The sequence below is a fragment of the Salvelinus alpinus genome, chromosome 18 (assembly GCF_045679555.1).
Source record: "Salvelinus alpinus chromosome 18, SLU_Salpinus.1, whole genome shotgun sequence".
In the NCBI taxonomy this organism is placed as follows: Eukaryota; Metazoa; Chordata; class Actinopteri; order Salmoniformes; family Salmonidae; genus Salvelinus; species Salvelinus alpinus.
In genome coordinates, this window is record NC_092103.1 from 14,624,062 (window position 1) to 14,639,829 (window position 15,768).

The following is a 15,768-nucleotide window of genomic DNA, read 5'->3' on the forward strand; positions in this document are numbered from 1 at the left end:
TATGAGTAAATTAAACATATTTTAATCTCCTTTGTTGTAGAGTGAGACCCTGACAGAAGCCATGCAATACCCCTTTAAGTTTTTCCGCGAAATAACAACGTGCTCACCTAGACGCTTGCGGCGTCACCGTGGTTACCGCCTTCTGTTTCAAACGATTGGTTGAGCCGTGGGAATATTCAAATTTACTCTTAATTGATTGGTCGGATGCCCGGTTTGTGCAGTCGGGAGAATTCATTCCTTGCACTTCGACATCTTTCATTTCGGTCGGCTTTGGCGAGAGAAGAGGACGTGGGAGACAATTTGAACAGAATATAGCTACAAACTAATTTATTTTCAATATCAACCCATTTGGCATTTCGAACATACTTTTTAAAAGTGGTTCTCATGGATATTTTCAGACCGATAATTCCCAGTCTCATCGGACTTCAGCAACGTCTCGTTGGAAAAGGAAATACGCCTTCCGAACAGGGGAACAAGCATCCAGCAGTGGCGAGCCAAAGATAAACAAGCCTTATGATAACACTGAACACTGTATGTAAGAAATAGTTTTTATGTGCTATTCTAGTCTTCGTTGCATTACTTCATTTGACATAATCTCGCCAGGCTATCCATTCAGTTTAATGCATTGTTTGCGGTCATCAGCAGGTGCATTCATTTGACGAGGCTATGGTTAAGATTTGTAGACCTTAAGAATGATGGGAATGGGAGGGAAATCAATCTCCTTTTATGAAACGTGGTGCATTTATATTGCCTAGATTGTTCCACTTGGATCAAATAAAGGTGAATTAATCCAGCTAATCCATCAATGTCTTGTGCGCAATGAGACCAGTAGCCCACTAATATGCGTATGGTCCCAGACCCAGTCTAGACTTGTTCATTATTTGTCCTGTAGTCTAGAATGACTTTCCTTTAGATTAACTGTTTTATGGAAACAGTCTGCCCTTGAATGCGGCATCTATTGGACCTGGTTCGAGAGACTGTGGGACAGATTTGAGTAATACTAGAATATTAAATATATTGGACTTGGACACAGGCTACTTTCATGTTTTTGATTGTCCGCTCCGTTTTAAGGCATATCCAGATACCTAACTGCTAAGTTTATTCTTTAAATGTATGTTGAGTATTAGACTAGCGTTTTTCAGTTCCCCTTTGTGCGCATTTGGAACTAGTCATAGCTGCGGAGGGTACTGCTCCACCCCCTAAAAAAGTATTAAAAAAAATATTTTTTTATACGTTTTTGTTTTTACTAGTATTAGCAGACTAGTTGTTGCCTGTCCCCTTTTCTGCAATTGTCATTCTAATGGCATCCAGAAAGAAAAAAACCCTGTCCTCAAACATTTACATCAAAAGGTGCAAAGTAATGGACAAAGACACAAAACATCCACATCAAATTCAATATTTTTCTTGATCAAATAACATGTAAAACTACAATGTTTTGTCCAGTATTAATTTACCGTCTTTACAAACCACAATGTAAATGTACATTACTGTATTGTACATAGGCTGGTCATCTAGGTTTGTACCCGTAGACTTTCCATCACCATGAAGAAAAACAATGTGCAATACAGTAATTGAGTACTCATGTGGCTCAGTTGGTAGAGCATGGCGCTTGCAATGATAGGGTTGTGGGTTTGATTCCTGCGGGGACCAGTATGAAAATGTATGCACTCACTACTGTAAATTGCTCTGGATAAGAGCATCTACTAAAATGGAAAAGGAATGAATAAGGCATTTCAGTTTTCACAGAACTAAGTTGCAAAGTATTTCAAGAAACTGGAAAACATATATCAAGTAATTGTTTTTATAATGTATTATCAGTAACTTTTTTGTACAGATAATTATCATACTTTTCCAAAAAAGTGGTCCACTGGGCCTTTTACTAGTCCTGTATTAGCGGACCGATATAGAGGTCTTCAGCATGGCACCCCCAAACTACTTCTCTTCCATATGGAACCAGTCACTGATTGAAAGCTACAAACGGGTCTAGTCTGGCATGAAGTTCCACTCTGTCTCTGAGGCGAGCAGAATGTTTTTTTGGCGGATGTACAGCCTGCAATAAAGGAGGACTTATGTGTCAGAAACCCAGTGGTTACAGGAAATGCTTTGAAGTATATTATTGGCCCTTCAAAGCTGCATCCAAAGGCTATCTTCCACGTCTATTGGCAAAGCCGGAGGAGGAATCCTCACACCTCATTGCACCTAGAGGCAGGGCTGAAGGTTGGCCGCAGTAAAGGGCCATCGATAATAGGCCGAGGTGTGAAATTCTATCCTGCATGCTTTCCTGGCGGTGTCAGATCATTTATTGGGTAGAGAGCGGTCACATCTTCTTCCCATCTGAGGTTTAGCAATAAAAGAGAGACACAATGGCAAATTAACAACTTACTCTACTATCTGACTTTTCTGGCAATGACAAAACTAAAACATTTTTTATTGAAGACATCTTTAAAAGCACATTTTAACCAGACTAAGTCTGAGATGCAAAGTTTTCAGTTTGTTCTCAGTGTAGTCTTTTGAAGCCCACCAGGCCATATGTATGATGGACAGTACTTGACTTGGACTGAAATAGGTGCCGGTACTCATTTTGTTTATATCTAGGTGCAGGAGCTCCACACTACTTTTGAGCTCATATTCTATAAGAGGAGCAGTAGAACATTTGAGGTGCCGGTACTCCGCTCCAGTGAGCTCCTGCCCAAGTCAAGCACTGATGATGAATAGTCCTGAGAACTCATTCCATCCGTCTCCATGTCTCTTGCCTCAGTACCTGAAAGGCCTCTGTCTGTATAAATGTTATACCCTAAAGCATCTGAAACAAAATTAGGGAGGACCTGCTCTCACTCCTGCCCACTCACATAATTTAGCATCATTATGGGATTGCCTCTGAATATATTTAAATCATGAAATAAACATTATGGCCTTTTGAGTAGAGCGAATGTAATTAAACTAAATGAAAAATGCTCTGACTTACCCTCCCCCACATCCCCACTAAGGAAATTGCTTTATTCACACATCTTGAGTTGACATTCAATCTGTTTGACTGGGCTCTACTTTAATAATTCTGTCAAGTCTGCAGTTTGAATAGCAGTGGCGAAAAACTGTTACTTTCAGCTGCCACTCTGTGTGTAGTGCTGTATGTTTAATATATGACTGAGCATAAAGTCAATGTAATTACTCTGAAATTGCTTTGGCTTTGCCTGTAATGTCTGTATTGGTTTTGACAGACAACATCCTTCATTTTGGGGAACATTTGGGTTGGAGGATGGAAAGTGTCCTTGTGTTTATTATACTGGAGTGATATAACCCAGGCCTAGTGGGGGTGTCAGACATTTTACTGAGTAGCCTAGTAGCAAAACTGATATATCGGCATACTCTGCTCTAATTAACATTCTAGATATTGGCTTGGCTTGTGCTTTTTCTTGATCTGAGAAACAGTTAAAACGCTTAGCTTTTTATGGCTTGGCCAGCCTGTAGTCTGTGTATCAGAGGCTAGCGGGTAGAATTACAAACAGTCATGTGCACTTCTCCCTGGGGTTTTCTACAGATCACCTCACACCCATCAGCATTTTATCTCCGGATCCATGATGGGGATTTTGTCATCTGCTGGCTTGTTTCTCTCTGCTCTCCATGCAGGTCACCATAGGAGTAGCTCTTTTGAAGGTTCTGCGTTGGCCCCCCAGTCCACTCGTCTAGCCACTCAAGTTTTCAAGTTTTAATGTCACATGCACAAGTACAGTGAAATGCCTTTCTTGCAAACTCAAAACCCAACAATGCAGTAATCAATAACAATACAAAAAATAACACAAGGTAGAACAAAAAAACACAAGAAATAAGAACAAGATTAAGTAAGTAAGCATACTATATACAGGGTCAGTTTCAGTAGCATATTTACAATGTGCAGGGATACTGGATTGATAGTATGTTATGCCTCTGTTGCATGTTATGCTCTGCTAGGTTTCAAACCAATGAGGTGTGTGCATATTTAGCCTGGAGTTCTATGATTATCTTAGCTACTATCAATTCACCAAGAGATTTGGAAATGATTTTGGAGTGTGTAGGTGACATGCACATCCCAAATTTCTCCACCGGCTAACAAAAAAAAGAGTGATGATAAAAAAGACATTGAAAATAATTCTGCACCACCACAGGTAGGGCTACATGAATATCACATTGTATTATGTATCCCGTAGTTACTCTGCAGGGGGCTATATTGCCTACTGTGTGCAGCAGGCCCACCCACTCTCATGTGCCGGTGAACTGTAAGATAGAATTGATAGGTTCAACCAGTCTTTCCCTTGATGCAGTCCTTTGCGCTTCATATCCAACACACAACTAGGCTATTAGGCCTAGTCATGGGGCAAAACAAAATGGCTATTATTACCAAGATGGTTTGTTGATGATAACCTAATAGTGGGAATTTGTGTTTCCTGCCCAGTGACTGTTTGCTCTTTTTTTGTTTGTGAGATCGAGAGAGTCAGTGGAGGTAAAGTGACCTCAGAGAGTGCATGGACGGCCAATCACCATGCTCTGCTTAAAGGGATATTGTCAATGGCTTGGTTGCTAAGCTGTTTCTCCCATGCATCCATAGTAATCACCTTTTATCTCCTAACAATGTCATGTGTAATTATGAACTAGCTGCCATCTTTTGAAATCTGCCTAATTGGTCTTTTTAAAATTTTGATGGGATGAGGAGGCTAAGAGACAGGGGGTTAAGGGTGGGGGTTAGAGGATTGGATCTCTGGGGTCATTGGGGAGGGGGAGCTCTGGGGGCTGTCGTTGCTGTGTTTGCCATTTGAAACAGCCCGTTGTTTTGTGTACATTATGGTGCTCCGAAACCTCAAAGAATACACATACTGCCTGATTGCACGCAAAGCAATGTTATCTGCCCTTACTGGGAAGGCAGCAGGCAGAGGTCGTTTTGGATTAGTCTAGGGACTAAAGTCCTCTTTCTCCAAGAACAGTTTGGTTTTTCCATGCCGCCCTGCGAGGACCAGAGCTTATCATTAAGTGTGGAAAAGGAGTTCTCTCCAGTGTGAGTACCCTGCAGGGAGCATTTTGCCAATCTTTTCTCATGACTTCTCTGTTTTTATTAAAATGTTTAATGACTTGAAGGAATCAGTGACCCTTAACAGCATAATGAATGGCCTTGCCTGCACTGACAGGAGAGGGGAGGGCATGGTGGGTGGGTATGTAGGAGTTTGGCAGTGAGAGGCACTGTAGCCAAAGCTATACTGTAGGAACATTTTTACTTTGTAGACAACATCTCATCAGGCAGGCATAGCTGCCACTTTGTCTCTAGAGGGTGGGTAAAACAAACAGTTAGGATCTTGATGGGAAATTGATTATTAAACCCTAAGGACATACAAACACTAGTTAAAGGATTTGTTCTTGGCCAGTTTGAGAGCATAAACTCAAAGTACTTGTAAAGCCCAGTAACATTGATTGGTTGAGATGGTCTATGAGAATATTCATGAGAGGTCTAACTTGACTTTAGTCTGCCCTGTCTGTGGTATAGGCCAGTCCAGTCTAGTCTGGTTCTGTAGACTCTTCACCAACCATGCTAATCTGTAGAGAGAGTCAGAAGAACATCTGTCACTGTGTTTTGACTAGAAAAGCTTCCATCTCTCCCATGTGTGCTCTAACTGATTAAAGACAAAGACAGGCCTTTTGATTATTGCCTGGGTTCATCTTTTGCGGTTTCCACTCCCAGCAGGTGAGACTGGCAGTCAGTAGGCGGATCATAGACGCAAAGCATCTGTAGATCAAAACGGATAGTTATTGCTCTGACGTTGTGTGTATGTTTATACCTAGCTAGCTTTTGAACATTGCTCATTACAATAACTTGGGATTTTCTTTGTTTGTCAAAGCTTCTTCTGTCAGAAAGCTTGAGTACCTGCAGCATAATATGCATGTTTTTGTAAGGCATGGACCATTTCTCAAGTCGATTCATACTAAACAAACATCTGTTATGTCTGTAGTTGTTGGGCTGTGGTCTGATAGCTTAAGGTGTGTTTTGATTAGATCCAGGCATCTTGTCAGTGCCCTCAGTGAGCAGTCCTCTCTCTCTGCCCATTTGTCAGCCCACCCACACCCATTAAAACCTGTCAGAAACTGTTCAGGGTAAAAGAGCAGGCTTTATGGGAAGCACAAAGTCTAACATGTCATACAGAGGAACTGTATTTTGTCGTGAAAGCATTCATTCACAATTCAGTTCAAGGCCATCCAATGTGGTTGTCCACAATTAATAAACAATTTTTACAAATATATTATGATGACATTTACATGCAGAGCACACAGCGGGCATATCGACGTAAATATTATTGTTGGTTATTAATAGAGGCAGACTAAATAATGATCTCTGATGCAGCCAATACAAAGTGTCAGTGGTGTGGGACGGGAAGCCCAGGAATGGGGCATTTGATTGGCAAACATCTGTATGGACAACAGACAGGAAGAGATCTGTCTGTGCACTCTGCCTCACTAACTGTGTGTTTATATATATATATATATATACCACACACACACTAGAAGTCAAGGTTGGCCAATGTTCCCCAGGGTTATCCAGTCGGTGTGTGGGATGAGGATAAGATAAGGCCCTGTTTACTTTTTATGCTCCCTCGGCTATTGCCAGGCTCCATGCCCAAAGCACGAGCAGTGATTTTACCTTGGCACCTGTGCAAGGACAGGGTTGAGGGAGCCCAAGGCTCTGTACCAAGGTTCCCTACTGTGAGATCCATTAATGATGCCCTGACAGAACTGAATGAGTTCATGGGATTTATGATTAGCCTACATGGGCTGTATGTTTAGGTTACCTACTCCAACCAAGTTGACAAAGTGTCTGGTAAAATATATATTTTTCTTTCATTCTAGTAGAGAATTTTATTTTTGGTTGGCGATTTAGTATTTTTTTTGTGGTTGTGCATGTACTTGGCCTAGGTCTAAAGAAATGTTTAACTGAATTTGAATACTCTACTGAGTCTAGGCTTCTCATCCCCTCCCGCTCTCAAAATGCATCTGCCAGAAGTCTCTCGAGGGATATTCATATCGACCCATTGTATTTATATTCCATACATTTTCGAGCAAGTGGATGCATTGTATAGAAATAACAATCCTCCAAACCCTGCTTAACACTGTTGTAATACCTTTTTATAGAAGCTAATCTCAATGGAAATGAGGCTCATTGTTGTCGGCCTCAGGCCTTGTGCACGCTCATTGTGTGGAGCAGAGCTGTTCTGGGTTGTTTGGATGTCCTGCAGTTCAACCTTGTTTTCTTTTTTTGTTAAAAAAAAATTGAGAATAAGAGGAAAAATCTGTCTCTCTCTCAAACCATGTTCTGATACCAATTATGGAAACTATTAGAGAATTTAAACAGGATGGCTCTTATCGGCTAATCCGGGAGTAATAGATTCCATTAAAAATGCATGAGGGGGTGCAGAGATGAAACCGGCAGCTGCAGTAGCAGTGCTGTCTGTCAGTCTGTTTTAGACTCAGACTAGACTGCTTGCCCTGTCTCCCTGGCTCCATCGCTTTGACAGGATCCTGTGTCCATTTAGAGGAGGCCTTTGAGAGTCAGTAGATAGCTTGCAGTCACACTTAAAGACTATCAGTCTGGCATTGCAGGTCATTGATGGAAATGGTTGTTAATACTTTAGGGCTCACTTTTGGCATGAATTATTCACAAAACCTCCTGCATTTTCAGTGCTTTTAAAGCAGTCATTTTATAACCATTTTTACTGTCATCCCCAAACAGAACCTGTTGTTTTGCAGGTCTTTGTGACCATATCACTAATGGTGAGTCTTATCCAATGTTTTTACCAGTGTACTGTAACACCGTTGATGCAGGGTGCATACATTTCAGGTTGTAAAGAGCCTGTAGGTGGCTGACCGCTCTTTGCAAGGTTATAGCTCTGTTATTCAGAGTGATGACGCTGTAAGGAGGCCACTCAGTGTAGAGACGTAAAAAAAAAAAGTTAAATTAGGTCAACGTTACTGTATGAAGTTTGTGTTCCTCCTGTGTCTGTGTTTGCATTTGGACCTGTCAGGGATTTCACAGTGGTTAGGGAAGGAAGGGCGTTAGCATAGCACTCTAATGAATCCAACTAGAGAGTGAAAAGGGCGCTCAGCCTAAACCTTTTTTCATGATCATCTAATTATTAACTGAGGATTCTAAGAACTGCAAAGACAAGCTGAGAGGATTGGGGGAGGAATGAGGTTGAGGGAGGGGGGTTAGTGTGTTTTTTTTTGTCTGTGTGTTTTAGTATTTATTGAAAGGAAGGGTCACAGGGCAATGTTACTCTGCTCCAGTCAAGGCCCTGGAGACCGTTCAGAGGAGAGAAGCGTCTGGAAGGTCAGGCAGATCACCGCCTTTTTATCTGTGTAATTTCCATGTAAAAGGACCCATGAGCACCAACGTGAAGTTCATAAGAGGATATCAAATTGGGTGTCAAATGAAGGCTGTCTATATTTTGAGGAAATGATACATACATTTTTCAACCATTTTCCATCTTAAAAATATGGCAATGGCTTTAATTTCTAGTCAAACAGATAGGAAAAGGGCTCTTAGAAAACATCTACCAGAAAAAGTCTTAAAAGATAGAAGGGTTGGCTGAAAACGTCACGAAAAATGATGTGCGCCCATCGATGGGGCGGAAGCTGTGTTTTGCTATGATTCTGAATGGTCAGATCGCTGGCAACAATGACAAGAAGCTGTGTTTTGCTATGATTCTGAATGGTCAGATCGCTGGCAACAATGACAAGAAGCTGTGTTTTGCTATGATTCTGAATGGTCAGATCGCTGGCAACAATGACAAGAAGCTGTGTTTTGTTATGATTCTGAATGGTCAGATCGCTGGCAACAATGACAAGAAGCTGTGTTTTGCTATGATTCTGAATGGTCAGATCGCTGGCAACAATGACAAGAAGCTGTGTTTTGCTATGATTCTGAATGGTCAGATCGCTGGCAACAATGACAAGAAGCTGTGTTTTGCTATGATTCTGAATGGTCAGATCGCTGGCAACAATGACAAGAAGCTGTGTTTTGCTATGATTCTGAATGGTCAGATCGCTGGCAACAATGACAAGAAGCTGTGTTTTGCTATGATTCTGAATGGTCAGATAGCTGGCAACAATGACAAGAAGCTGTGTTTTGCTATGATTCTGAATGGTCAGATCGCTGGCAACAATGACAAGAAGCTGTGTTTTGTTATGATTCTGAATGGTCAGATCGCTGGCAACAATGACAAGAAGCTGTGTTTTGCTATGATTCTGAATGGTCAGATAGCTGGCAACAATGACAAGAAGCTGTGTTTTGCTATGATTCTGAATGGTCAGATCGCTGGCAACAATGACAAGAAGCTGTGTTTTGCTATGATTCTGAATGGTCAGATCGCTGGCAACAATGACAAGAAGCTGTGTTTTGCTATGATTCTGAATGGTCAGATCGCTGGCAACAATGACAAGAAGCTGTGTTTTGCTATGATTCTGAATGGTCAGATCGCTGGCAACAATGACAAGAAGCTGTGTTTTGCTATGATTCTGAATGGTCAGATCGCTAGCAACAATGACAAGAAGCTGTGTTTTGCTATGATTCTGAATGGTCAGATAGCTGGCAACAATGACAAGAAGCTGTGTTTTGCTATGATTCTGAATGGTCAGATCGCTGGCAACAATGACAAGAAGCTGCCATGTGGGGAATCATAGGTGGCTAATTTCAGCAAGTTTTTATCTCGTTCTTGATACCATGTCTTGTTTTAAGGTGTTTTGACTGATTTCATGTCGATGCTAATATGGCAAAAAAATTCGCTAGTTAACAACAGCAACGATGTATTTGATAGACAACAAGTGCTCTTTTTGCAAATGTATTTGGAGACTAAATATAATGTACATGTCGGCAACAATCTAAGCCAACCCTGTCTGTTTTGCCCCATAGTTGCGCACGTGTCGGTTTTGTTTCTAAACAACCAATCCATCTATTAGAAATACTGTACATCAAAACGCAATAATGTTGAAGCGACGAGCCCTGCCAACCAGGGTTTCTGTTAGGAAAATGTGACACCTGACAACGTGACAGGGAATATTTCAATTGACTGGCTATTTGAGACATTTTCCGGACCCATATGCATTGGGTTCATAACAAATTAGGGCGTCTACCCACGGTGCTCAGAATGACAGAAATCACATGTAGATTCTGGTAATGCATCTGAACAGAACATGCAACTCATGTAATGAAGCAGCCAATAAAACGTCATTTTCAAACATTTGCCAAAATGCAATTCGCGGGAAAACTAAGAAAAGAGGGGGGATCTAAAGATGCAACAACTAGGATAGGTTGTTAATATGACTAGGATTGGCTTCTGGACAATTAAATAAAGTTTACATGAAAACCAATAGAACAGGAGAGAAATGGCATAGCGGTGGGTCCAATAGTGGAGTAAATGGAAAAATACATTTGCCAAAATTATATAATTACTCCTCTTTATACAGAAATAAATAAAATACTTCAAAATACTTCACCAGAAGCATCGATTAGCCACAGAGGAATTGAGGATCATTAGCTTCTTTAAGAAATAGCTGTGGATTGTTTCAAATCACAAGCTCGTATGCGTATTTGGGAAGCCCGCAATTTGGGCAGCATGTGTGGCAATAGGCCTAGCTGATTATTGAGTTGCGGCTGTACGTGAAAAGCATCAAATATCTGTGACGATAATGTGTCGTGAGTATAATTTCAAATGTTGACAAGAAGAGGAGGGTGTGTGGTGACGATATAGGTGAGTCTCTCTCCAGAATGGCTCAGCTGTCTCCCGCCAATTCTTTCGCATTCATTGTTTCATTGTGTGAATTGTTTGCCCTTTTATTTAAAAAAATAAATTCCCCATAATATAAACTCAGCAAAAAAATAAACGTCCTCTCACTGTCAACAGCGTTTGTTTTCAGCAAACTTAACATTTGTAAATATTTGTATGAACATAACAAGATTCAACAACTGAGACAAACTGAACAAGTTCCACAGACATGTGACTAACAGAAATTGAATAATGTGTCTCTGAACAAAGGAGGGGGTGAAAAATTAACAGTCAATGCAGCTGGTGGCCACAGACACTAAGTACTGCATAGCATTTCCTACTCATGGACTGCACCAGATTTGCCAGTTCTTGCTGTGAGATGTTACCCCACTCTTCCACCAAGGCACCTGCAAGTTCCCAGACATTTCTGGGGGGAATGGCCCTGGCCCTCACCCTCGGATCCAACAGGTCCCAGACGTGCTCAATGTGATTTGGGCTCTTCGCTGGCCATGGCAGAACACTGACATTCCTGTCTTGCAGGAAATCACACACAGAACGAGCAGGATGGCTGGTGGCATTGTCATGCTGGAGGGTCATGTCAGGATGAGCCTGCAGGAAGGGTACCACATGAGGGAGGAGGATGTCTTCCCTGTAACGCACAGCGTTGAGATTGCCTGCAATGACAACAAGCGCAGTCCGATGATGCACACCGCCCCAGACCATGACGAACCCTCCACCTCCAAATCGATCCCGCTCCAGAGTACAGGCCTCGGTGTAACGCTCATTCCTTCGACGATAAACGCGAATCCGACCATTATCCCTGGTGAGACAAAACCGCGACTCGTCAGTGAAGAGCACTCTTTGTCAGTCCTGTCTGCTCCAGCGACAGTGGGTTTGTGCGCATAGACGACGTTGTTGCCGGTGATGTCTGGTCTGGACCTGCCTTACAACAGGCCTACAAGCCCTCAGTCCAGCCTCTCTCAGCCTATTCCGGACAGTCTGAGCACTGATGGAGGGAATATGCGTTCCTGGTGTAACTCGGGCAGTTGTTGTTGCCATCCTGTACCTGTCCCGCAGGTGTGAAGTTCGGATGTATCGATCCTGTGCAGGTGTTGTTACACGTGGTCTGCCACTGCGAGGATGATCAGCTGTCCGTCCTGTCAACCTGTAGCGCTGTCTTTCGCGTCTCACAGTACGGACATTGCAATTTATTGCCTGGCCACATCTGCAGTCCTCATGCCTCCTTGCAGCATGCCTAAGGCACGTTCACGCAGATGAGCAGGGATCCTGGGCATCTTTCTTTTGGTGTTTTTCAGAGTCAGTAGAAAAGCCTCTTTAGTGTCCTAAGTTTTCATAATTGTGATCTTAATTGCCTACAGTCTGTAAACTGTTAGTGTCTTAACGACCGTTCCACAGGCGCATGTTCATTAATTGTTTATGGTTCATTGAACAAGCATGGGAAACAGTGTTTAAACCCTTTACATTGAAGATCTGTGATGTTATTTGGATTTTTACGAATTATCTTTGAAAGACAGGGTCCTGAAAAAGGGACATTTCTTTTTTTGCTGAGTTTGTCACAAGTAGTAAATCTACTGTTAATCCCTGTCATTTGGTTGCATTCATTTCTGTTAATACATGTAATTACAGTCATTTACAATTGTCATTCTGAGTCAACGTTCTTTGCAGAGTTCACAACCTGCTGCACTTCTGCCATTTTTGGTTTATTTCATAACCATAATTTATGAGATTTTTCCATTTTTTTCATTGTCTTTTGTTTGGAGAACTCCATGTGAGCAGTGATCAATGAGCATGACTGGTTTCTCTGTCCTGTTAATGTTGAGGGAGCGCACGCGCCTGAGGACGCATAGAAGTACCTGTCCTGCTTGGAAATGTAGTAAAGTGTTTTTTTAACATCCATTGTAAATTATAATATATTAAAACAATAGTTCCTCACAGTAAGCTATTTGAAAAAAATCTTTCTAGCAATCTCCCTCTTGATAATCACCAATCCTCGGTGTGAAAGAGCAATGGCAGTTATAGGCCAATGCAGATGTAGGCATATAGGCAATGAGTTCCATGCCCCCCTTTTTATCTAGCCACCAATGGATCACGGTGTATCAATGAGTGCATATGGCAGAGGCTGGTGATCTCACATTAGTTGACTTTTAACTTTTACATTTGATCGTTTTAATTCAATGATTTTGAGAAATGAAAACATTATTATTGAAATAACTGTTCCCAGAAAATGCGCATATGAAAATCATAACTGGCACGCAGAATGGTAGAAATGGTAGGATAAAGCTTCCCCAAACTTGAAACTCATGCGCTGCCTATGAAGTGTTTTTATAAATGAATTGCCTCCACATGTCCATGGTCATATTTTGCCAATAGTCTACATTAAAGCAAGGTAAGACATGCCTAATAATATGAAATAAAAAAATTCAAACAATTAAGTATGTTACCAAAATGCATACTGCCTCCAGCTCACATTGTAAAGTGGCCTGATATAGACTGATAAGTATGACGGTCAAATGTATTTACATCAATCAATGAAAATAATTATTTTGCAATGGGATTTTTTTCTCCTGGTCATTTTGGCCAGGAACAGTTTCATTTATCAACTTTACATTTTTTGGCTGGTCCAAAAGCCGGCAATTGACGGCTAACGAAAACCCTGCTGCCAACTAATATCAGCACTTATATTTAGTTTTGGATCTTTTTTTTGCCTTTTGTAAGTTTTAAGAAGCATTGCCTTGTGCCTTGTAATTCCATGACCAAAAAAATCCATGTATCTTTTAAGATATTTTCACATTTTTCTCCTTCATGAGGAGACAGGATAATGAATGTTCACAGAAGTAAGTAAAGGTAGACCTACCAATTACTTAGTCTTTTTACTGATCTCAATGTTTGTTTATGCATTATTAAGTGATTAAAATGTGTAGTTCTGTTACCAAATCAGTAACATAATTACGGACAAAACAGTAATGGAATGAATACAATTGAATTGGCTACAATGGGGAAATCATAATATTCGCAGTTGGGTCACCTGCTACTGTCCTACCTTCCACTGGCATTCTGTTATGCTCAGTTCAGTTCATAACTGATTTCTTTCTGTTGTATGGTCGTCAAAGCGAGGGTGTGAAAACAGTCTGGACAACTCCTCCCTCTCTCCAGTTAATGTTAACTCTCCCAGCTCTTACTGATACCTACCCATGAGCCCCCCCCCCCCCCTTTCTATTTACTGTAACCAGCATCTGAGCACCGACCAACACCGGACGTCAATGGACATTTCAACGTCCACAGACGTCATTTTTTTGGACCATTCCAGACCGGCCTTGATTTCCGCGTCTACAGACGTTGATTTTTTTGGTCTGGACCGGCCTTGAGTGAGCATAGGCGTCCATGATTGGTGACCAGACCAAATCTGAACCAATCATAGACGTCTATGTTTTACATGTTTGGACAGTACAGTACGTGAAGCACAGAGTACAGTAAAGAAAAGTATAGTACAGTAGAGCACACGAGTACAGTATAATGTACTGAACTTTATTGTGCTCTAGTGTTCTGTGATACATATACAGTGCATTCAGAAAGTATTCTGACCCTTTGACTTTTTCCACATTTTGTTACATTACAGCCTTATTCTAAAATAGATTTTTTTTAAAATCCTCATCAATCTACATACAGTACTCCATAATGACAATGTGAAAATATATATAAATACATTATTTACGTAAGTATTCAGACCCTTTGCTATGAGACTGGAAATTGAGCTCAGGTGCATCCTGTTTCCATTGATCATTCTTGAGATGTTTCTACAACTTGATTGGAGTCCATCTGTGGTAAATTCAATTGATTGGACATGATTTGGAAAGGCACACACCTGCCTATATAAGGTCCCACAGATGACAGTGCATGTCAGAGCAAAAACCAAGCCATGAGGTCGAAGAAATTGTCTGTAGAGCTCCAATACGGGATTGTGTCGAGGCACAGATCTGGGGAAGAGTACAAAAAAATTCTGCAGCATTGAAGGTCCCCAAGAACACAGTGGCCTCCATCATTCTTAATTGGAAGAAGTCTGGAACCACCAAGACTTCCTAGAGCTGGCCGCCCGGCCTGACTGAGCAATCGGGGGAGAAGGGCCTTGGTCAGGGAGGTGATCAAGAACCCGATGGTCACTCTGACAGAGCTCTAGAGTTCCTCTGTGGAGATGGGAGAACCTTCCAGAAGGACAACCATCTCTGCAGCACTCCACCAATCAGGCCTTTATGGTAGAGTAGCCAGATGGAAGCCACTCCTTTAGTAAAAGGCATATGACAGCCCACTTGGAGTTTGCCAAAAGGCACCTAAAGGACTCTTATACCATGAGGAACAAGATTATCTTGTCTGATGAAACCAAGATTGAACTCTTTGGCCTGAATACCAAGTGTCACGCTTGGAGGAAACCTGGCACCTAGCGCCTCCATGCTCTGGACACTACGCTGACAGACACAGCAAACCTTTTTGCCACAGCTCGCATTGATGTGCCATCCTGGATGAACTGCACTACCTGAGCCACTTGTGTGGGTTGTAGACTCCGTCTCATGCTACCACTAGAGTGAGAGCACCGCCAGCATTCAAAAGTGACCAAAACATCAGCCAGGAAGCATAGGAACTGAGAAGTGGTCTGTGGTCACCACCTGCAGAATCACTCCTTTTTTGGGGGTGTCTTGCTAATTGCCTATAATTTCCACCTTTTGTCTATTCCATTTGCACAACAGCATGTGAAATGTATTGTCAATCAGTGTTGCTTCCTAAGTGGACAGTTTGATTTCACAGAAGTGTGATTGACTTGGAGTTACATTGTGTTGTTTAAGTGTTCCCTTTATTTTTTTGAGCAGTGTATAATTCTGCACCAAATTCCGTTACCGCAATTCTGTTCCCTGGTGTAAATCCACTTCACTTACTGTAGTTAAATAACCAACATTTTTTTTCAAACTTAAGGTGTCATGTC

The 15,768-nt window shown here is 41.6% G+C and overlaps 1 protein-coding gene across 2 annotated transcripts in view; it reads left to right on the forward strand.

Moving 5' to 3' along the window:
- Nucleotides 1-240: 240 nt before the first annotated feature.
- The window catches only part of LOC139543852 (protein FAM222A-like), a 40,365-nt gene continuing 24,837 nt past the window's right edge, over nucleotides 241-15,768 (forward strand). The window contains exon 1 of one of the 2 annotated variants that reach the window (XM_071350334.1): nucleotides 241-531. Coding sequence is in view for 1 of the 2 variants with exons in the window: in XM_071350333.1 (XP_071206434.1) it covers nucleotides 534-535 (2 nt within the window). In the remaining variant the exon portion in view is untranslated. Of the gene's footprint in view, nucleotides 536-15,768 lie in introns of both variants that reach the window. The other variant, XM_071350333.1, reaches the window with a different exon arrangement.